This window comes from Phragmites australis, chromosome 22 (assembly GCF_958298935.1).
Source record: "Phragmites australis chromosome 22, lpPhrAust1.1, whole genome shotgun sequence".
Lineage (NCBI taxonomy): Eukaryota > Viridiplantae > Streptophyta > Magnoliopsida > Poales > Poaceae > Phragmites > Phragmites australis.
Window position 1 is genome coordinate 21,494,689 of NC_084942.1, and position 22,570 is coordinate 21,517,258.

At 42.7% G+C, this 22,570-nt stretch overlaps 2 protein-coding genes across 4 annotated transcripts; both read left to right on the forward strand.

The window, feature by feature from the left end:
- Nucleotides 1-9,893: 9,893 nt before the first annotated feature.
- On the forward strand, nt 9,894-13,747 carry LOC133905032 (uncharacterized). The gene is made up of 2 exons (XM_062346723.1): nt 9,894-13,516; nt 13,646-13,747. The coding sequence occupies exon 1, from the start codon at nt 10,764-10,766 to the stop codon at nt 13,476-13,478; it is 2,715 nt and encodes a 904-aa protein (XP_062202707.1). The 5' UTR covers nt 9,894-10,763; the 3' UTR covers nt 13,479-13,516; nt 13,646-13,747.
- A 3,207-nt stretch (nt 13,748-16,954) lies between these two features.
- LOC133904318 (B3 domain-containing protein LOC_Os12g40080-like) lies at nt 16,955-20,876 on the forward strand. 3 transcript variants are annotated; one of them, XM_062345786.1, is made up of 7 exons: nt 16,955-17,093; nt 17,689-17,815; nt 18,306-18,727; nt 18,816-19,027; nt 19,536-19,803; nt 19,917-20,107; nt 20,330-20,876. In XM_062345786.1, the coding sequence occupies exons 4-7, from the start codon at nt 18,854-18,856 to the stop codon at nt 20,561-20,563; spliced, it is 867 nt and encodes a 288-aa protein (XP_062201770.1). In that variant the 5' UTR covers nt 16,955-17,093; nt 17,689-17,815; nt 18,306-18,727; nt 18,816-18,853; the 3' UTR covers nt 20,564-20,876. The 3 variants fall into 3 exon arrangements, 2 of the variants coding, with proteins under 2 accessions (XP_062201770.1, XP_062201771.1); XM_062345787.1 differs by lacking the exon at nt 16,955-17,093 and having other exon boundaries at nt 17,100-17,815; nt 19,707-19,803; nt 20,330-20,872; XR_009907460.1 differs by lacking the exons at nt 16,955-17,093; nt 19,536-19,803; nt 19,917-20,107; nt 20,330-20,876 and adding an exon at nt 19,197-19,502 and having other exon boundaries at nt 17,100-17,815.
- Nucleotides 20,877-22,570: the final 1,694 nt, after the last annotated feature.

Genomic DNA, 22,570 nt, shown 5'->3' on the forward strand with positions numbered 1-22,570 from the left:
TGTATTGTATTATATGGTTTTGGTTGTCGTTTTTGTTTTTGTTTTTTTGTCTCGTTGGTTATGTGCATCCTAGTTATGTAGGGACCAGGATAAACTCTAATGCGGTTTGATCTTCTGAATATAATAATAAAAATTAATAAAGCTTCCATTATCCAAAAAAACCCAGCTCAGGACAATCGCTTGTCACCAATTCCTCTAGAGCAGTAAGGACTTAAGGCCCACTGAGATGAGGTGCTGCAAGATGACGACCCTATTGCTCAGCCTGCAGCCTCTCCCAAACAGATGACGATCCTATGGCTCGTGTAAGGTTTAGTTCTATAAGGTAAGGAAGCTTCGCATCCACAATACAGGAACAGGAGGAAGATGCAGACTCGCTGCCATGGGCATAACCGGATGGAAGAATCTACTGCTCATAGAAAAGCTTCCTTCCAGTGTTAATCTTTGCAAAGACAGTGAGAAAAGTACGGTTTCGCACTCAATTTCGGACAGTCAGATGAAAAGGCGAGGGAAACAATATTGCACTTGCACTTCTTCCTCCCCATTTGCTAAACCATTTGAGGTAGTAAGCAACTCCAACAAGTTAGTAAGTTGTCCATCATTTGTTTAGTCAGATGGGAGAATTGAGGTAGATTGCTTTGCTTTATCACATGCATATCAGTCAGATCACAAGAATCACTTCGCTTCGTCATCCATCGTGGCAACTGCAAACCAAGATAACCACTAATCCTTAGCTCCTCAATTTTCTGACGGTGGTTGAGCAAATTCATGTCCTTTTCCACATCTAATGCCAATTCTTCTTCTGTCCTTCAACAAAACACCCATCGTCCATATTACTAGCCCGAACCTCGCTCCATGACAATTTCCGTATGCCGTTCTTTTTCTTCAAATGAGCCTTTTCCGCATCATCTAGATCCTTCACATATTTAGTATTTTTCATTCGCAATTCGCCATTTAGCTTATCAAGATTTTCAAGCTCTTAGATCCTTGCATGTTTAGTACGATCTCCTACAACAAAACTTGTCGCATTCATCTACATTCAAAACTTCAAGTTTTTTTAAGTTCCCCATACCTTCAGGCAATTCTACCAGCTCCAAACAAAATGCAAGGCCTACGTATTCTAGATGACTCAACAAAATGATGCACTGAGGCAGGTGTTGGAGAGCCCAACGATATTTTAAAGTGATAGTCTGTAAGTTACAAAGCTTCACAACGGATTCTGATGGTAGCAGTTGTTGCAAATGCCTAGAATACACAATACTAAGGACCCCTAATTTATCAATTTTTCCTATGGAATTTGGTACATCCTTGAGTCCACAATCACCCTTGTACCATATAGATATAAGCTTTGAAGATTATCACAACCACCAATAGACTGAGGTAAAGTACTGACATTCCTAGCACCCTTCAATTCTCGATTTCTCAGCTTCTTAAGCTTACCGATAGACTTGGGTAAAATTGCAAGTCTTGTGCAATATTTTACATGAATCGCCTGCAAGTTCCGACAATGTGAGATAGCTTCTGGGAGTGCCTCACAGTTAACGTTGGATATTTCAAGATACCCCAGGTGTTCGAACTTGGATACAAAGAGAGACAACGAAGCAACACTTTCTTGTAGCCAATGCTTGGATCAGGGGCCCAATGCTTCGATTAGGTGCCCAGCCGTCAATTACCATCCGAAGTTCACATTCCCAAATTCTTGTAGCCCAGGCATGACACTAATGGTATCATTTTGGCCCCGTGTCACTCCGAGGGGTGACTCGGGCGGCTCCACAGCCCCCTTCACCCCTCCCTCCCACCTCACCACCGCCTGATCCGGTTGCCAGAAGCCCACACAATGGCGGAGACGGCGGCGGCGGGGCTATTATGGATCCGCCCAGGGGCATCTGCCCCCCCCGACAGGGTTGCTATGCGTCGGCGCAAAGTGGTAATGCTCGGCGCGTCTCTTCTCCGACAGGTTCCACGTGTTGGGGGTCGGATCTGAGTGCCGCCGACGGGATATGAGCAGGGGCGGCCGGATCTGTCACACGCCGAGATCCTCATGTGGCCAGTTCGTCTACCACCAGGTTGTGGATGCAGTTGGACTTCAGCTTGGCCGGCTATCCGGCCGTCATGCACCACATAGGGGCAGCTCTACATGGTCTTCAAGTCCCAGATTTGCGTCTGCGAGCTTGATGGTGACGCACTTGCGGTCACCCACTGGGGCTTGTTGTCGTAGATGATGACGGCTCGATCGACGAGAAGGTCCCTGACAGCAGGTACGCTGTCGAGATGCATATGGTGGAGGGCGACGACGAGTTGCTGCTCCTCTTGGTGCACAACGACATGGTGTACAACTCGGACGTGGGCCTCATAGTCGACGAAGACAACAGTGACATCAACGACACGTTCATGGTGGAGGTGCACAGGTGGGGTGACTGGGGGATGGGGTGGTGCGGCTAGTTGCGCGTGGTGAACCTCAACTGGCATGCATTGTTCCTGGCGCGCTCTTGCGGCGATTCCCCACTTGATGCACCAATTGTGTCTACCTCGTCGCAGTGCGTAGGAGTGCAATGGAGGCAACCATGGGGCTCAGTGACCTGCAGCTCTGCCCTTGTCATGGCACATGCTGGTGGTGGTCAGTTGGTGTTCAGTGTGGGCGCATGATGTTAGGTGGTGTGGGGGGCTTCGGGCGAAAGCCTATCTGGGATTTTCTTATGCTGGTGACGACGACGCTCTTGGGTGCCGTTATCCTTCCTGAAGGCATCGCTAGGAGATCCATGTCCCCCTGCACCCTGACAGGTTTCTCCGGGTGAAAACCCTGACATCTTTCAAGATCGGGCAATGGTAGTGTCTTTGACGTCGTGTCCTCCGTGTAGGCACTGCCTTGCAGCTCCCTACCCTGTGCTAGTTGGGACTAATGTTGAGATTGGCGGCAATGAGGTTCGGGCCTAGGGTGATGATGAAGCTTATGATTCCTTGGAGCTACACTGCATGCTTCACAGCGGGCGACTGACAAGCTTGGGTTGATTGTGTTGGTGTGGAATCAAAGCTGCTATGCCGTTGAGGGTGCGATAAAGCTTGGTAACGATGGCACACAATATGCTCTATCTCGATGCTGTTTCGATGGTAGCTGTGTGCGTGGGTGCAATGATAATGAGGCATAAGCTGAGGTCCATCGTGAGAAGTTAGAGCTGCTGTATCGCTATTGCAATGAGCTTGGCAACGATAACTTATGTCAGGCTCCGTCATCTATAGGTTGCTTAGTTATAGACGGTCCTGGCGAGCCTCCTTATCTATGGTGTTGTACTTTGTTTCACTTCCTATCAGCTCTTCTCGACTCTTTGTTCTTTGTTTCTTCTAATAGTAATGAATGAGCAGCTTCCTGCTCTTTCGTAAAAAACGGCATGACAAAAATGAAATCGTTCGCTTCTAAAACGACAAGGCTACAAGAATTTCCTTCTTGTTTTCTTTTTTCTTCTACTTTCTTGTACTTTTACTTGACTAAAATTATAAATACAAGAAGGTGAAGCAGCATCCATTCGGCTTTGGTACCTTCACTATAAAAAAATGGCACATAAACTAGGTTCTAGAGGACATATGGTTACGAAACTCACCACTGCGATCAGCACTACAGATTGTGTTTCTTTTGTAATCGGCTTCTTTGCTGTTTTTTATTTACTTTGAGCTATGTCAATCCTAACTATGTAGAGATCGGTAGTAAACTCTTATACTATTGTATTATCTTGATGTTAAAAAAATATCAATAAAACTTCCATTATTAAAAATTGAAACAAATACATCATACATCTGTTAAAAAAAAGTGCCAAAAAATCATACCAAGTTACCATTAGCCGTTAGGGATTAGCTCCGTGGAGGTACCAAGTACGAATGGATGCATAAGTTCATGCGCAACAGTGCCATGTACCATGACAAAAGTAAACCATCGTGATAAGGCCACAGCTCGGATGAAATGCCACTTGCATGTTTTTGTTTGTGTAAGAGAGCACGAGCTCGGATCTGCAGGCAGGCCCTTTTTTTTGTTTATACGTGATTGACGCTCAACTCTCATCAGATGGTTAACTCACGGCACAAACCTGAATGGATGCCAGATCCAAAATGCTAACACCATCTAAGGCCATCTACAGCCGTTGCTATATCCGCATCGTTTTTTACTGTGCTGACAGAATCCAACGCTACAGTATAGAAATGTCGATCGGCTAGAGCTCCAACAGTTTCGGTTTCCAGGGCAATAGTGATGCGGACGGGAGGCAAATGGAAGCAAGCGTCGGTATTTTTGCAGCCGGAAGAGGGAGTCCTTCACAGAATATGTATGTGGGTCCGAGGGAAGGAGGAGAGTAATAAAAGGTAGGAAATAGGGTAGCTGCTGGAGATGAAAAAATAGAGGATACTGTAATGTTATGAGATGCTGTAATAGTATTATAGGAGATGAATTTTTAAGTATCTGCTGAAGATGACTTAAGCACGCACCTGCAGTCTGGCACTGCACTGCAAAGTGTACCTGCCAATGTGTATATTCTCACGCATCCACTCTGTTGACTTAACACAATCCCACAAGTTAGAACTACAGATCTGGCGATAGATCGATCACTGACAGAGTGACATCGATCCAAATTTAGTCTGCATGAAAATGGTGATACTAAAAACACGCTACTGTTGTTCATGGTAAACACATACTACTACTGTATTCAGAGGTCAGAACCGCTGTTGTATATAGATAGCCAGGCAGCCTCATTGACCAGGGAAAGGCATCTCGATTGCTTTTTACTGACCTGAGATTAGCAGGAACTAAAAAGATGCTGTTAGACAGGATTTCTTGTCGGGACGAGAATTCCGTCGTAAAGGGATTTTCGTTCTTTTCAGTGTTTCAACGGTTTTTCTTCAGAGTTCTGGTTACGAAGGAATTCTAGATCATTCACTTCAGGACGAGATTCTCTTATTTTTCTTCGTGATTTCTCTCGAAAGGAAGTTGCTGAAGGTTAGAGAAAATAAAGAGAATAAGAACGAGAAAGTAAATCAGTAAGAGAACAAAATGAAGAAAATATGATTGAAAATTATCTTACGAAGTATTTAACCTTAACCCCCCTAAAAAAAAACCCCAAAATGATCACACTGATCACCGAGGCCGGTTCACCGAGGGACTAAAACTAACTGAATTACCGCTGCACATTGCACCACATGCATCTGGCAGCGTCAGTATAAACAAACAGGTTTCTTCAACGCTTGCAACCAGACGCTCACGCCATCCTCTCCACTTCTCCAGACCTTGGGGCGCGCAGCACGCTGAAGAATCTGCTGGGCGCCGCGACCATTCCGAGACGACAGGTAACGATCGAGCAAGCATTAGACAAAGAGCTTGCATGGCGGACACGGACTTGTGAGCGAGCACAAGGCAACAAAAATAGCGGAGCTCGCAGCTCTAAGCAAGTCATAGGTCAAACAGAGAAGTGCTACTAGCCTACTACTATACTGCGGGTCCGTACCTGTACTAGGTGGTGATTACTAGTTTTTTTTTCTTAAAGAAAATGGATGGTGGTGATTAGTAGTATTGTGTCAGAAGTTAGAAAGGAGATTGCGATGATCTTATGGATCAGAATGTGCAGATTCCATCAGTCAGTCAACCACTCAATCCCAAGTAGACCAAGTGCAGAAATATGTATGAACATCTTTTTAAAAAAGAAGTATGTGTGAAAAGATTAGACATCTGAAGCTGAAATATGCATTCAGTAGTCAGTACACGCCACTCCAAATTGTTATTCAGTCCTAAAAAAGAAAAAGAACATTGTTGTTTGTGCTAGGCTACTGAGATCATCTATCTGCCCGTGTTAATTATAACTTATAACACATTTTGAAACATTTTTTACAAGTATGTTTCGAACTACCACTACAAAAGTGGCAGTTCGGAGAACACCACTCTAAAATGTGGCATTCGGAAAATACCATCTAAAGAGGCGATTGTTTCGTGAAATACCATTATCCCCTCTTTTATAGGAATAATTTTGAAAATAGTCAGAAATCCAAGAATTCATCGCATGGAAGAGCTAGCAGCACGGAGAGGAAGAAAACAACCTAAACCCAGCATCTTCTCCGAACATGCTCTCAACTCAACTCAAACCACTACAAAGCCTTATTGGTGTTTGGAGACTGGTGACCTAGTGAGCCGAGCCTGAGCTGAGCTGTGACATGAGAAGGGACAAGATCACAAGAGTGTAGTCGCCCAAAGCTAGGGCTCACCTTGTTCTGACATGCTGTGTGGCCTTGCCCATGTCTTCATCCAAGTGGGCATAGAGAACCAAAAACCAGTACCACTAATGCTAGCTAGCTTCCATTAAAAATGAGTAGGTTTTCCTTTGACCTTTTTTTCCAGCTTACGAAACCTGTTTCTGCAGACGTTTTGCAGCATGCATGCATTGGTTCAATCTTCAGAGTTCAGAAATTCAGATCATGTATGTATAATTATTGGTGTGTGATTTCAGATAAATTTTTCAATGATTAGGTAAGTGAGTAGCAGCAACTGGCAGTGCAATTTGCAGCTAATCCTGTACTAGGGAGGGGATGGAATCTTAATATAAATTGCTAGGGGCAATTTTTTAGTGCATGTATCTGGAAATGAGATCTGTGCCCATGGCACTGCATGAGCTGACCTAGGAAGTCTTGTCCTGAATTCCTGATCTGTAGCTTTTACTTCGTTTTTCTTTTCTTTAGATGAGTTTTTACCTTTTGTTCCAGTACAAATTTAATGTTAGGTCTAGTGAAGTGAACGCATGAATAATTGGAGGGTCCAGCAACATGTCCTGGGCTTTATTTATCTTAGTCCCTTGTCCTTGCCCCATCTTTGCAGAATGTGGTCCTACGTTTGTCAGTTGTCACCACAACAGTTAGACAAAAAATGGGTAAAATTTGGGCTTGAAGACTGAAACAAGAACAGTTGGGATCTCAACACCCTACCAAGTTTATGGAGATGGACAAGGAAGACGAAAAACAGTATCTCGGGGGGCAAGTTTTCACCGTTCTAGTTTCAGAATTCAAGTGAATTTCTCGAATTGTATAAAGGACCTGCTAGTGCTCTTCTTATTCAACCTATATGAAATACTTCTTTGAAGTGATTTTGTGACTGAAAGTGATTTTATAGAATAAATTATATGAAGTGATCATGTGCGGGAAGTGAATCAAGAGAAACTGTTTTTTCAGCTCTTAACTTCTAGTTTATTTCAGAGAATCACTCCCACAAATTTCACTCAGAGAGCTAAAAGCTGAAATCTGCTGTTTGACAGAGCTCCCCTGATTCTAACCGGGAAGCTGCTCTGAAAACTCTACCAAACAGGCCTAAAGTTTATGAAAAATTGCAAGATTTGACATGCGATTGATTCTGTCCCCTAGCCGAGTAGAAATTGTTGCCATCATTCAACCTGAGTGGCAGCGCAGCATCAGCATGATGGAGGGTGCACAACCCATGGGCTAATTTTTGGTTTTTAGTGATTCACCACTTATACTAGACACATGTGACATTCTTAATCTAACAACTGGGATATCGGGACTTCTAGCAAACTAGTTCACAGCAATCCATGACCGCAATACGCCACTGCCACACGCATAAGCATTATAGTATTAGATATTTTGCTGTGAGTGGTATATATAGGATACTTGATCATTTTTCTAGGTCAGTCACTGTATATATGGGAAAATGAGGAACCAATACTCTTTTGGAGCGGTGTTTAAGCAACACTCTAAAATCAAATATTGAGCAAATAGCACTCTAGTACCACTTTAATTTAGAAGCACTCTTTTTTTTTCTCCTCTATTTTCTTGGCCCTTTATCCATTTGTGAATGATCTAAATGCTCTTGCTACTCATCTGACAAATAAATATATACAAACAACGGTACAAATAGAGCACAAGACATTTCAGATAGAAAAATAGATATTTAGGAGTTCTATTTTAGGATTTAGTACATAACAGAACCACTTTGATAATCTAGCAGTACTAATGAAGTATTACAAGTTTCATGTTTAGCATTTAGACATCACAAGTGGACTTCCATGTATCACAAAATATCACACAAATTCATGCATTTCACACTTATGTACTAAATCTTAAAATGAAACTCCTAAATATCTATTTCTCTATCTGAAATGTCTCATGAATCTATTTGTATTGCTATTTATATATATTTATCTGTTTGATGAGCCGTAAGGGTATTTGAGTTATTTACGAATAGAAAAAAGGCAAAAAAAAAAATGAGAGAAGAGAAAAAGAAGGATGAATGCTATTTTCTAAATTGAAGTGATCCTTAGGACAACTCCAGCGGAATCCTCAAAACCGAGCTGTATTCTTGTGCTTGTACTTTTTGCCGATCTATCCGCCCGCATCCCGTTCCAGTGCAGCCAATTTCAAGCACTACAGTGATGTGGGAGCAGATCACTGTAGCACTCGCGATGGCAAAATTACAGGAGCCCACATTACTGTAGCGAGGGAATGACTGGGAACCGAAGAGAGATGGAAAATAGGTAGCTGCTGGAGATAAAAAAAATAAAGAGTAGTTTAATAATATTAAAGGATACTATAATAGTATTATAGAGAATAAATTTTTAAAGTATCTATCAAAAATAATCTTAGAATGTTATTTGATAAATATTTGAGTTTAGAGTGCTATTTACTGAACACCATCCAAAAGTGCTGTTTCCTCAATGTCCCCCCTGCATGTACGGGGCAATGAAAAGTTTCAGCCTTTTTGGCGACAGCTCACAGCTTCACAAGGCCTATGTTGCCATTTGACTTTGTGCAGGATTCTCTGTGCAGGAGCAAGATGCATGCACACCCGACCCATCACGATCCATGCCAAGTTGACAAAGAGAAAACAATCACAGTAGATAAAAAATATGTATTCTAGAAGAAGAAAAGTAGATAAAAAAGTAGGTCCATGGTGCGACATGATGCGAAACATGCAATAGTGCAACTGCAATTCATGCTGCATGGCCATGGCTCGATCAGATTTGTTTGATGCAAACAGAATACCAAAAATACTGTTGAAACGTAAACGCCATTATGTTCTCAATAATGAAAGTCAATGTCAGTTTGGAGTATGAGTAGTTCTCAACATTAAAAACTCAACTAATAGAAATAACTCAGTTACTTTATGCCTTTCTAAATTTTGGTGGGCCGCGTTACAAAGATAAGGAGCTAGAACTGAAATGAACTTGTTTTATAGAAACAAATCAGCATGGGGCTGAAGAAAAAAGTAGCATAAAACTAAGAGAAAAGTCCAGAGGCAGCTCCGGAAATCAGTCAAGAAGACGATCATTGTGACAAAACTTTTTCTTTTTTAACTATGTGAAAAAACTTTAGAAAAAAATCATGAGCAAAAGCACCCAATAACACTGCATTTCAATGTGGGGGTGGGGGGTTGTTTGCAACTGCAACTTTACAGCCAGCCCACTCTCTCTGTGAGCCCCAGGAAAAAAACTGCTACGAAACCAAACACTTTGTTTTTACTATTGGTGGATAGTACTGCTACTAAGACACGAGATATTTTAAATATAACATTAAAATTCGTGTGTCTTTTCACTATTACAATAATATATCGGACTACCCTGAGTGAGAGAATGTGAGCTAAGGTGCAAGTGAATTTCAATATATATTTTGAAATCTCTTCTAAAACACTTAGATCATCTCCAACAGCTATCTTAAATTTTTATCCTCAAAATACTATTACAGCATCCCCTATCACTATTACAGTATCTCCTATCCCTAACACTGTAGCAGTACTGTATCACTGGATAGAGATCTGTTGGAGATGAATTTCCAGTACTACAGTAGACCTCAAATTACTGTAACACTAGAATCCTCAAATTTGAAGACTCCATTAAAGATGGCCCTTACACACAGCTGCCCTTGAATAGTGTCAGTAGTTCAGTCCAGAGTGAGGTAGGAACAAGACCAGAACAAATAAAAAAGTTGGTGGTGGTGGTGCTGCTAGTAGTTCTTGGAAATGAATGCAACCTCCTCCTCCTCATCATGATGCAGTGCATTTAGTGACATTGAAAACAGTTGCAAGTGGTTTGGTGAGAGGAGGAGAGTGAGTGATTTCTGCATCTGAGCTGAGCTTCATCCCCATCTTGAAGTCGAGCTGTGTTCGATTCTTTCTGCTAGCACCTGTAGATTTTCAGGAACTGTTACATTTCGTTTTAGTAGTGGTTTTAGCATTGTTCTTGCTGCTGAAGAAAAAGAAAGTGGAGTCAAATCTTTTGTTTTTGTTGGCTTTCTTTTTTCCTTCTTTGATGCTGTGCTCTTTTTTTAAAAAATTTGAGTTCTTGATACAGCCAAAAGCAAAAGCCCTCACCTTTTGCTAGGAGGAGAAGAGAGGAGAGAGTACACAAGGCAAAGGTGAAAGGTGTCCTTGCATTTCAAACCCTCACCAATCCCTCCCCCTCTCCAAAGCTCCTATTTTCACCCCCAAAATCTGCAGTTTCTCCACCTCCAAATCCATTTCGCTCCAAGAAAACCTCAGATTTCTACACCTAGAGCTCCACAGCCACATTTCTTGGTTCGCCAGGTTGTCCGAAGATCCAACTTTTCCTCCCAAAACTGCAGTTTTCCCGACTTGTTAATCCAAGAACACACCAAAATCTCTCCATTTCCCACGGAAATATCTGGGTTTCCCCCACTCCATGCCTGAACCCGCTCGTTGATCCAAACCGTCACCGAAAAGCTGCGATTTTTTCACCTGCGAGCGGGGGTTTCTCGATCCGAGAACTCGCGGGAGGCCCATGCATCTCTCCCTATGGAAGCCGCTCTCCCACTGCGCCGCCGTCTTCCTCGCCAAGAACCACCGGCGGCGCGGCGGCGGCGGGGGCGGTGGGCACGGTGGCCATGGCAACAACGGCCACCGTGACGACCCGGCCTCCTTCCTACGGCAGCTGCGCGACGCGCTCGACGCAGCGTCGGAGGACGGCTCCCTCTGCCCGCCGCCGGATGCCGCCGGCGCAGACGCGGACGCCGCCGTGTCCCGCTCCCGCTCCCTAGCGCGCCTGCGTGCGCAGCGGGACTTCCTGCGCGCCACCGCCCTTGCCGCAGCCGCCGGCCCGTTCCGCTCCCTCTCCGACCTCCCGCTCCTCCCTCACGCCATCGCCACCTTCCTCGCCATGTACCCGGACTATGCCTCCACCTCCGACGTCGACCGCCTCCGCGTGGACCATTACTCCCACCTCGACGCCCCCGGTGCTGGCAGGGTCTGCCTAGACTACTGCGGCTTCGGCCTCTTCGACTCCAGCTGGGACTCCTCCTCCTCGTCCTTCACACTGCACGAGCTCAATGCCAATTTGAGCAACCATGCACTCTATGGCAGCGCTGAGCCCGGCACGGTGGAGAATGACACCAAGGAGCGCATCTTGGAGTACTTGAATGTGCCGGCCAGCGAGTATGCGTTAGTGTTCACCGTGAGCCGAGGGTCAGCGTTCCGGCTGCTTGCTGAGTGCTACCCGTTTGAGAGCAACCGGAGGCTGCTGACCATGTTCGACCATGAGAGCCAGTCAGTGAACTGGATGGCGCAGAGCGCACGGGCAAAGGGTGCCAAGACGCGCACCGCCTGGTTCCGGTGGCCAACACTGAAGCTCTGCTCGACGGAGCTGCGGAAGGAGATCGTGGGTAAGAAGAAGGGGCGACGACGGGATGCTGCGGTTGGGTTGTTTGTGTTCCCTGCACAGTCTCGTGTGACTGGCGCCAAGTACTCCTACCAATGGATGGCGCTGGCGCAGCAGAATGGGTGGCATGTGATGCTTGATGCCGGTGCACTTGGTCCCAAGGACATGGATTCTCTGGGGCTCTCGCTGTTCCGGCCAGACTTCATTATAACTTCATTCTACAGGGTGTTTGGTGCAGACCCGACTGGGTTCGGTTGCCTTCTGATCAAGAAGTCAGTTATTGGGAGCTTGCAGGGGAGGAATGGGTGTAATGCGTCGGGGATGGTGAGGATTGTTCCTGTGTTTCCACAGTATCTGAGTGATTCAGTTGATGGATTTGATGCATTTGATGGGCTTGAAGGTGACTACGGCATTCACAAAGATGAAAAGCCAGCATCTAATGCCCAGAATGGGCCGCAGCTGCCAGCATTTTCTGGTGTTTACACCTCTTCTCAGGTCAGAGAGACGTTTGAAAGTGATCCTGGTCGTGACAGCAGCTCGGATAGGGATGGTGCGAGCACCATATTTGAGGAAACTGACAGCATCTCTATGGGTGAGGTCATGAGGAGTCCGGCATTCAGTGAGGACTGCTCATCAGAGAATTCTTTCTGGGTTGATGTTGGCCAGAGTCCATTGGGGTCAGAGAAGTCTGGTCAGTTCAAGAAAGGGAAACTGGGATCACCGTTACCATCTTCTTGGTTAAATGGAAGAAAGAGTAACAGGAGGATGTCACCAAACTTAACTTCCAGGATCTCGAGAAGCCCACTTTACGATGGTCATGTGATTTCCTTTGATGCAGCTGTGCTGTCAGTGTCACAAGATGCAGACTGCCTCAAGGAAGAGCCTGAAGAAGAAATCTTTGAGAATGGCCGGGGAAATCATTTCAGGCAGGTGAGTGAGATCCAAGAGGAGCCAGAGGTTGAAGAGGTGGAATGCCAACTTGCTATGAACGGTGGTGCAGAGCACAAAGAAAGTGCGATAAGGAGGGAGACTGAAGGGGAATTCCGGCTGCTGGGAGGGAGGGATGGCAACAACAGATTTACTGGAGGGCGACTCTTCGGTGTTGAAGAGATTGATGGAGCTTTAAGCATGGGGCGTAGAGTTTCATTCAGCACAGAGGCTAATATTATTGCTGACAGGCTAAATCGGGCCTCGGATGCTGCTGAAGCTTCTGGATATACATTTCACAATGATGATGGTTGTGCAAGTGATGGGTATGATGATGCTCAGGACTGGGGCAGGAGGGAACCAGAGATATTTTGCAGGCACATTGATCATGTTGATATGATGGGGCTCAACAGAACTACCCTGAGGTTAAGATACCTGATCAATTGGCTAGTCACTTCACTGTTGCAGCTGAAGTTGCCAGACTCAAAAGGTGGTGATGGAGTCTCTCTTGTCCACATTTACGGTCCAAAGATTAAGTATGAAAGGGGAGCTGCTGTTGCTTTCAATGTGAAGCAAAGTGATGGCACATTTGTTAATGCCGAAGTTGTTCAGAAGATTGCTGAGAAAAATGGCATATCTGTTGGCATTGGTTTTCTTAGTCATATAAAGGTAGATATGAACCAGAAACAGTTAAATGGCATGCTAGATATACCTGAGGCTTCCTTTTGCAAGAATGGTCGCAGAGACAACAAAAAGGTGACTGTAAGAGTTGAAGTTGTGACTGCATCACTTGGCTTCCTTACTAACTTTGAAGATGTTTACAAGATGTGGGCTTTTGTTGCCAAGTTTCTAGATAATTCATTTCTTGAAAATGAGCGCCTCACAATTGCTGCTGACTACTCAGGACAAACTTGAGCATGACATGTAACCTAGCAACAACAAAGGAGAGGAAGGTGGTTTTTCTCCTTTTGTTGAAGCATATATTGTCTTTTAAGTTTTTGAGGGGTAATCGTAGTGGATTTAACAGATTTGTTTATTCTTTGCCTAGTTCCTCGATATATGACTTGTTTTGTTTCATGTAGAGTTTGCTCAAATATGTACCAGCAGCTCATGAGTAAAGCTCTTTTCCACTGAACAGCTCACCGGAATGAAATAGTTTGAGTGCTTTGTGAAAGTTCTATTCAGTTAGATGTGTGTTCACATGCAGTTTTTTTACATCTTAAGTTACATTTCATTTTGGTGTATCTCACGTCCGGTTCTTGCTTAAACGATGAGTAGAGCACTAGAGTTCTTTTCTGCTGAACAATGTTTGTAAAACAGCTCACTGGGAATGAAATAGTTTAGTGCTTTGTGAAAGTTCTATTTGGTTAGATGTGTGTCCACATGCAATTTTTTACAGCTTCAGTTACATTTCATTTTGGTGTATCTCATGTGCGGTTCTTGCTTAAACCTGGCAATTTTTTTTATATTCCATGAATCCTTGATAACACATGGTTGCTTCTGATACTTCTCTGTTCATGAAGTGTGCTCAGAAACTTCAAATGCTGTGGATTTATGCTCCAATTTTCTTGGCAATTGGCATCTTATGCTAGTCAATCTGTTCAATACCTGTTTATGTCTTTTAAAACTAGAGTCACCCAGTTTGGATTTGAAGTTTGTGTGCAGTACCATTGTTTTTCTTTATGAGTGAATATAAATCGTTTATTGTCTGAGTGTTTTATTGTGCAATTGAAAATTCTTTTGTATCAGAAAAGGTTGTTCTCTTTTATGTTTAATTATTTTGGCTTCATTATAAAAATTGAGTGCCTTGATAACTTTTATTCTGAAGACGTATTCTAAATCAAATGCTGCGGTTTCTGCTGCCTGTGAGCATATTTGTTCTATGTACTCCTGAAGTCTCTTACCTGTCCTACTATTGGTCCATGGCATACACATTCGTAGGATCTTGTCTGAAATGGAGATAATCTCATGGTAACATGGAGAAGGTTCTATATAACCATTAATGTTCCCTTTGTGCTAATAAACCAAAATCAGGAAAACCCAGTACAGATTTGTTCTGTGCACCTCGTTTGACAGTCCATGTAAGTCCAATTTGAACTGTTCCAGTTTACTTTGTTTATGACTTCTGATGGCCCCCTTCACTTGTAAACGAAAATCAGGAATTCCCATCATAGATCCACTCTGTGATATCATGATAATGTGGTATAGGTTAAGGTACTGGCCCCTTTCCTTTAGCGCTAGTAATCTGAAACTGGAAACTCATCACAAATTACTATCCTATCTGGGTTATAAGTTGTCAATGTCCAGTTGATAAGTTTTGAGTGAATTGCACAAATTGTACCATTTGTAACACAAAACTACAAGTATTATGAATAGTAACACAAAACTACAAGTATTGTGCACACAAAACCCGATTTTAATTAGATTCACTAAAAAAATGGTCTTATATTTCTCCAAAAATCCTAAAACTTTTTGCATGTGTTCCATAATCCATGTGCAAACTATTTTAATTGGACTCACCTAAAAAGGTGTAGAATTTAAACTAAAGTTCTTAAAAAAAGGTTACTTTTATAACTCCTAACAATTAGGGCCTCAAATAAAATCCTAAAAATATGGGAAAAAATCACTAATATTTTTCTTATATGATGGATTAATTTTTAGGAACTCACCTTTTCACCATATAACCTAGAGATGGAAATAGTTTTAGAAATTAGTCCATCATATAAGAAGAATATTAGTGAATTTTCTCATATTTTTGTGATTTTATTTGAGGCTCTAACAATTGTTAAGAGTTATAAAAGTAATCTTTTTGGAGAATTTTAGTTTAAATTCTACATAGGCTTTTTTGGGTGAGTCCAATTAAAATGGGTTGCACATGGATAATAGAACATGTACAAAAAGTTTTAGGATTTTTGAAAAAACATAAGTCCATTTTTTGGGTGAATCTAAATTAAATCGGGTTTTATGTGAAATTAGTGCACAATACTTTAGTTTTGTGTTACTATTTACAATACTTGTAGTTTTGTGTTACAAATGGCACAATACTTATAGTTTTGTTCAATTCACTCATAAGTTTTTATGCTTCAAGAATCTGATGATCTCTTGGATTTTCCTTTCAAGTACAAATTGTAGAGCATACATCATAGTATTTAAAGCGAACATAGTTGCTCTTATGTAATTATGTTATCCAACCTATCAATGATTACGTGAGGGGAGTGGGAATATCAGGAGAAAGTGATTGAAGTTTTCAGATATTTTAATTGCATTTAATTCAGCAACCATCACTGTGCTTATGCTTGTGCCAACTTGATGGATGACGAAGATAGCTAGCTTGAAGACTGAGTTAAATAATGGTTGCAGATGAAGGAATTTTACTGACTCAAAATGCTTTTATTCAGTACCTCAAATCTTTAGTTCTTAGTTTTCCTGAAGCAAAAGGCCAAGGTCATTGACAGAAAGCCTGGCTGATTCTTACCTGACCAGGCCTGGTTGATTCTTACTTGATAATTGACTTGTCATGCCTTACACTGCCACTCAATTTGACAGCCAGAGATGCTGGAAAATCTCCCAAATGATACCTTCAAACTTAATACATGTGTCTAGAATCGTTCGGTTTTGTTCAGAGCAGAGAAAGGTCATTTTATTTTTTAGGTATATGGCAGAGAGCCCTGGATGGTTTTTACCTGATCATGCCTGATTGATTTGACCTGATGAGTGACTGGCCATGCCTTGTTTTGTTCAATCAATTTCACACTCAGAGACGCTGAAAAAAATCTTTCCAAGGATAGTGAAGCCGTGCAGTGGCAGTGTCTCCACTGGACTATACAGAGCTCACGGGGTTCAGTTCAGGCATGTTCCTCTTTTCTTCCCTATCAATCAATTATACTCCTTTGTGTATAGTGGGTTTTAATTCTCATAAATAAATTTCTAGAGTGTAAATGTGGGTAGTAACTTGTAACTTTTGCCCCCCCCCCCCCTATTTCTGAGATTTCTGCATTGCCACTGTTGAAACTATTGCTTTGGAGTCTTGAGTTGTGACAAAAACAGATATCTAGCAAAAACATTCCTGGTAATCTCTTGCTTTGTTCTCTTTTCATTGTTTTCGTAATCCAGGTGTTGGCTACTAGCCTTGAACGCAAGATATAGATAAAAATCTTCTACATCTTTCTATAATATCGATGTTCTTCTGTTTCTCCTTGAACTTGGTAAAAGAAAGAAACAAAACTAGCATGTGTCAGCAGATTCCTTGCAGCTTTTGATGCTAAAAAAGTCTAGATTCCCAGCATTAGTAATCATGCCATTCTTTTACCTGCATCTATTTTAAGTAGAAGATATGATGACCAACGTTGGTTAATGTGCCAAATATGGAAACACATCTTGATACACAGGAACGCAAGTACAGGACGCACACCTGTAGGCAGCGTGGTTACTAATGATTGGTGCCTTCCCCTATATCTGTGCCCGGGGTTGCCATCTGGTGTTGCGGCTGCTTCTCTGCATAAGCGTCAACTTGTAGAACTTCTTGTAAAGGTTAGTGGCCTCTTCAATTTTTTTAGATCTTGATCACGTGATCTGATCTGTCGTGGTCATGGATGTATGCATCCTGAAGTTCGTGATTTGCTTTTGAGTTCCCATTTCGGTTGAATTTTTTTCCTGTTGCTTACATTACCTTACAAACTATTTGAGTTCCCATTTCTTATTTATTTGGCCTGTTAAATACACACAAGTTGAGTGCTATGAGAGGTTGGAGGCTCACTAGTCAGGGCTGAATTTTTTTCCTGTTGCTTACATTACCTTACAAACTAAAATTGTTCTTATTCAGCCATCGTGTTCTTTTTTTCTCCCTTTTGCTTTTGGGGACAAAAGAGCAGCATCTAGACCAGTACCACTGGATCCTAAAAATGGCTAATCTTCTACATACATTTTTTTAGGGAAATGATGTTCTACATGTGAACTCGTCATGCCATTTTGCAACATATTTGCCTATCTACCATTATAATTTGGGAAAATAGCTGAATTCTTAGGGTTATTTCCCTCATACAGTCACACTTGCCTAGTCAGGGTGTTTAAGAGCGTTTGCATGGATTAGATACCTCTAACAGCTTCGTCTCAATTAAAATGGTAGGAAAGGTCACAGGATGGACAAATCTCATGCAGTATGCCAGCAGTGCGCTGCACAACATTATTGGCACCACATGGATGATCAGAAGCGTTTTTTCAAGATTATGATTGGTGATTTCAAAAATGGAGTGGTAAGATCCTGTCGTATACACTGTTCTTGTCATCTTATGCGCAAATACATATTTTCTATAGTTTCTTTGGTTGGTTTCTTTTTTTTTTTGGTGAAATGGACAACCTGAGGTAGCAATTCGATGATAAATTGATCTCAATACTGGAACCCAAAGAGGATTACAATAGTACGGAAGGGAATTAATGAGAAAAGGTGAACACACTATCCTCTAATGTGTGCTCCTAGCTCCCTGGAGATCAATGATGTAGAAAAGGGAATCACACTTTCCAAATAGAAAGTCCATATTCATATTGAGGAAAGAACTTTTATGCTCACGGGTTTTGTGTAAAATTAGCAGCATCAACCTGGTTGTTAGAAAATTGTAGCCATGAAAATGAACTAGTCATTATTGATTAGTACTTGCGGTAGTTCCTGGCCCTCCATTCTCACTTAACGTGCATGACTATTGTCTTGTTATGTAAAAGAAAAATCTAATTTTCGTACTTATTCAGGCCATACCAAAAAAGTTTGTGACCAATGTCAGAAGGTGGATCTCTGAAGAAGTCATACTAGAAGTGCCGAATGGTAAAACATGGTGTGAAGGTTACCAAGGAACAGAATGATCTAGTCATTGGATATGGATGGGCAACTTTTGCCAGTGCTTATGATCTTAAACTGGGAGAGACGTCTTGGTGTTTGCTTATAGTGGGCACTCCCAGTTCAAAGTTCGAATCTTTGGTCCAAGTGGTTGTGAGAAAGAGGTGTCCTGTGTTCTGATGGATGGCACTCTGTGTGTGCAAGAAAGGAGTGTTTCTCAGGGTAATCATATGCAGTCACCAACGAGGGAAAGGTTGGCAAAGCATTGCATTACTAGCTCTAGCCAGAGCAGGAAGCCTTCAAAGACAAGTCTAACAGACTCCTTCACAGAAAACAAGTAAATAGTTTGAAGTGTTTAACTTACATTTTCAGCACCGCTTGCACCGTCGTTGTGTGCTAAGATTTTCTTGGTTGGCATTTTGTAGCTGAAAGTGTCTCATCTTCTGAAGGCATTCAGGAACCCATGAATTCAGGTGGCTTCCAGAAGTCAATCAAGTCGTGCATTGTCTTACCAACAGGGTGCAATATGACGAGCGAGCAGAAAGCTAAAGTTATTTCCCTTCAGCAGAAAATTCAACCTAAAAACCCATTTTACATCACAGCCATGGATAAGACAAGTGTGGCTGGTGGATTTCTGGTACGTTCTAAATTTCTCTTATGCAGTCCGTAGGGTGTAACTTCCTTTGTATGATTTGAACTTGTTCATTTAGAATCTGCCTGAGTTGTGCATCTTGAGTCTTGCGTCTTCACCCACATGAATCAAAGCTTGTAAAATAATACAGTTCTTGTTGGAGATAACTATCCAGACGCTGGCGTGCACCTGACGATGCCTGATGAAGTGAAGCCTGCAGATGGCTAAAACACCACAAATGTTGTAGCAGAAATTAATACCCCTGGTCAACATTTTAGTCTCAAGGGTAGGAATGTCTTTTGTAGATGGCTATGCTCATGGCTTATAAATACTCCATGTAACCCTTACATAAGGGCAACTCATTCGCACATAATACAATACATTCACAAGGGTGACATAAGGTGCCTCATGGCCCTGAACCAGTATAAATCCTGTGCTTCACTTTGACTTTCAGATGCAAGGCCCGTCAAACAGCCAACCGTCCCTCACATGCCTTTGTGTGTCTTTGTGATAGGCCATCTCCAAGAATTATGGCATGAAACACCTCGTAGACGAAAATGGGACCATCAAACTTTCTCAGCTTGATGGTAGCAAGAGATGGACCATCGATTTGGACATTAACACTGATGGTTGCTTCGCTCTTTCTACTGGCTGGATGGACTTCATTCGTGACAATAATTTGCAGGAAGGTGATATCTGCATATTTCAACCATCGAGGAGCAGGAATGGAGTGGTATTGATATTTCATCCTCTTGAAGAAAGCCGCTGCCCACAGCCACCAGGTTATAGATGAAGCATTTGGAATGTCCTTTACATTTAGTTCCGTGGAGCACATTTGGAATGTCCTTTACATTTAGTTTTGATGGCCATGTTTGTGATTGGGGCTTCTCTGCAGGATATGTCCCTTACGCCAGGAGCCCTAGGCATGGAGTTCCTATGCCTCCATACATGTTACCGCGATTCACCTCTCTAAATGATCAGCAGAAGAGTAAAGTAGACCAGGAAGTTCGAGCTATTCAGTCTGAGATCCCCATTTGTGTCATCGTCATGCAGAATAGCAACATTACCTGCAGGTCGTGCATTCTGGTGAGTCGCCATTTCTTTTTGTCAGTGTTAGGAGTAAAAGAAAAATGACAATTCACTTCTTGAAAAGATTATTTCCCTGTTGACCTGGTGGCCACAACTTACAACATGTGACTTTTTTTTGGTGGGTGAAATTACAGAGCAAAGTTCTCTTTGATCAATTCACTGCAACCTGTTTCTTTGCGTATATTATAACTGAAACTTACATCTTCCATATGCAATCAGCAATTCGGTTCGGAGTATGCAAGATGTAACCAGGCTATGAGGCTTCGGCTTCCCAACAAGGACCATACATGGGAAGCTGCACTCAAGGGTAGAAGACATGCCCTTGGTCGAGGCTGGAGGCAATTTGTGGAAGACAACAGACTGAAACTAGGCGACATCTGCCACTTTCGGCTGATTAAAGACAAGAAGCAGATTACGATGATCGTCCACATCATTCGGAAAACAGCAGTGTAGTTGATCGGCAGCAAACCTAGCTGTTCATGCTGATGCTTTTTGTGAAAAAAATGGCAGTGCTTAGAAATGCCCATTCACTGTGGCTAAGCTTATCCTAGTTTCCATGCTGACTCATAAGTTACTGGTGTTTCAGTCTCCTGCATGAAACTCTGAATCTGATGAACTTTCGAGGACCCATTTTATCCCAATATGTTGCTTATTTATGGCATATTAAGATGAGATATTATTTTTAAACAGTACAGTCAGTAGTACTAGCATAGAACAAGCTGTATATGCATTTGTAAACAAAAAGAATACTATCAACGTTTGAATAGCAAAGTCTAGCGTCAATCATTTAAAACAGAGGTAGTAATAAAGTTGCAATGATATATATATAGGTAGTAATAAATTGCTTTGTTATGTAACAATGACAAAAGTTTTGACCTCACACATTGCAGGATATCTATTGCAGACTAACTTGAGAATTTAGTTAAATAATTCAACTTTTGGGGTTACAGACGAAGGGATTTTACTGATTTCAATTGCACTTTTTTTTTTCAATACCTCAAGTCCTAAAATTGTTTGGTTGTCATAAGCAATTTCAAGGTAATCATATTTTAACCTTTTGTCTTCCACACAACAATTCGAAAGGCTTTTGATATGACAGTTTACGAAACCTATTTCTACAATCTGCAAGAATATGCTCGACATTTTGTATGCGTTTCGTTGAAAGAATACACGTGAATAGTTAAAATAATACACTCGAATTGCTGATTTTTTTTTTTAGAAATCTAAATATATTCAATATGTATCTTGTTTTGTTGCATGGATTGTGCAACACTATAGTTCAACTGTTTTTCAAAACGACCCGATTTGCGAGATAAACAGGTTTCGAGTTTGAATAATTTGCAAAGATTATCCACTGTCCAACATCCCGTGTAATAATCAGATAGCCAGATGGCACGTCGTCTTCCGCTTTTAGGAAGGGGTCCAGAAATCTCTTGATGGGCTGGCCCAATCATCCAACCTGGCCCGCTAAATTGGTGAATGATGCGCTTCATGAGCCAGGCGGGCGGGCTTGGACTTCTCTACAGCCTATTTGGATGGCCTAAATCGTCGGTCCATCCATGTTGATGGATGGGAATAGGCCGGGTAATGAGGCGGGTCGAAGTTGGGTGCATCAAGAACGTATCTGACTTGAAACCCAAATAAAAAAAACCAAACTTTAAAAAATGCCTTAGCTCTGAACCTAGCGAGAATCTAAAACCTGCTGGTGCCTAAGGAGATGAGGGCATTGACTATTGAGGCTGGCGGGACGGTATTGTGGCTCCTAGGAGCCAAGGCGGGAGCGTCGGTGTGGGTGAGCAACGATCGGGGACGTGCGAGCGACGACCAGGAGGCAGGCAAGAGCCGGTGGTGGCGAGGCCTAGGCAGGCCGGGCTGAGCTTTATCAGGTAACAGTGGGTAAAAATTTACCCTCACTCTCGACCCGACCATTAATTGGGCACCAACCCATAACCTTGCGGGGCAAAATTTTCTCTCACCCCGCCAAGTGTAAAATCTATGAGGACCCGACCTGCCCACCCAGTTGCTAGCTCTAGCTGGGAAGAACTCCCCGTCCCCGAGCAGTGGAGCCAGGGGCGAAGCCAGGATTTGAGGTTGAGGGGGACAAGCCAGTGAAGGATTTGAGGTTGGGGGGGGACAAGCCAGTGAAGCCTATGACCAAATGGCTTGTGTAGTTGTGTGGGCTGGGCTTAGGGGATTCCAAAATCGGATGGAGGCCCGGCCCACCCCGGCCCCCCCTGTAGCTTCGCCCCTGAGTGGAGCCCTTGCTGCTAACTCCTCACCGACGGGTCCCTTTGTGGCAACTAGACGTTGATTCGGGAGAGGATAGACGGTCACCATCATTGATGGGTGGCAGGAGGGATATAAATTCTTTGCAGTACTGTACGGTATAGTAATAGTAATTAACATGTAGATTCGATCTTATATTTCAATATCGGTATAGTACCGTGGAGGATCTCTCCA

Bases quoted from the DNA above. Each gene is read 5' to 3' on its own strand.
- LOC133905032 (XM_062346723.1), top strand. From the start codon at position 10,764: ATGCATCTCTCCCTATGGAAGCCGCTCTCCCACTGCGCCGCCGTCTTC.
- LOC133904318 (XM_062345786.1), top strand. From the start codon at position 18,854: ATGAATTCAGGTGGCTTCCAGAAGTCAATCAAGTCGTGCATTGTCTTA. The intron at 19,028-19,535 runs GTACGTTCTAAA...TCTTTGTGATAG, and splicing joins GTGTGGCTGGTGGATTTCTG to GCCATCTCCAAGAATTATGG. The intron at 20,108-20,329 runs GTGAGTCGCCAT...ATATGCAATCAG, and splicing joins CCTGCAGGTCGTGCATTCTG to CAATTCGGTTCGGAGTATGC.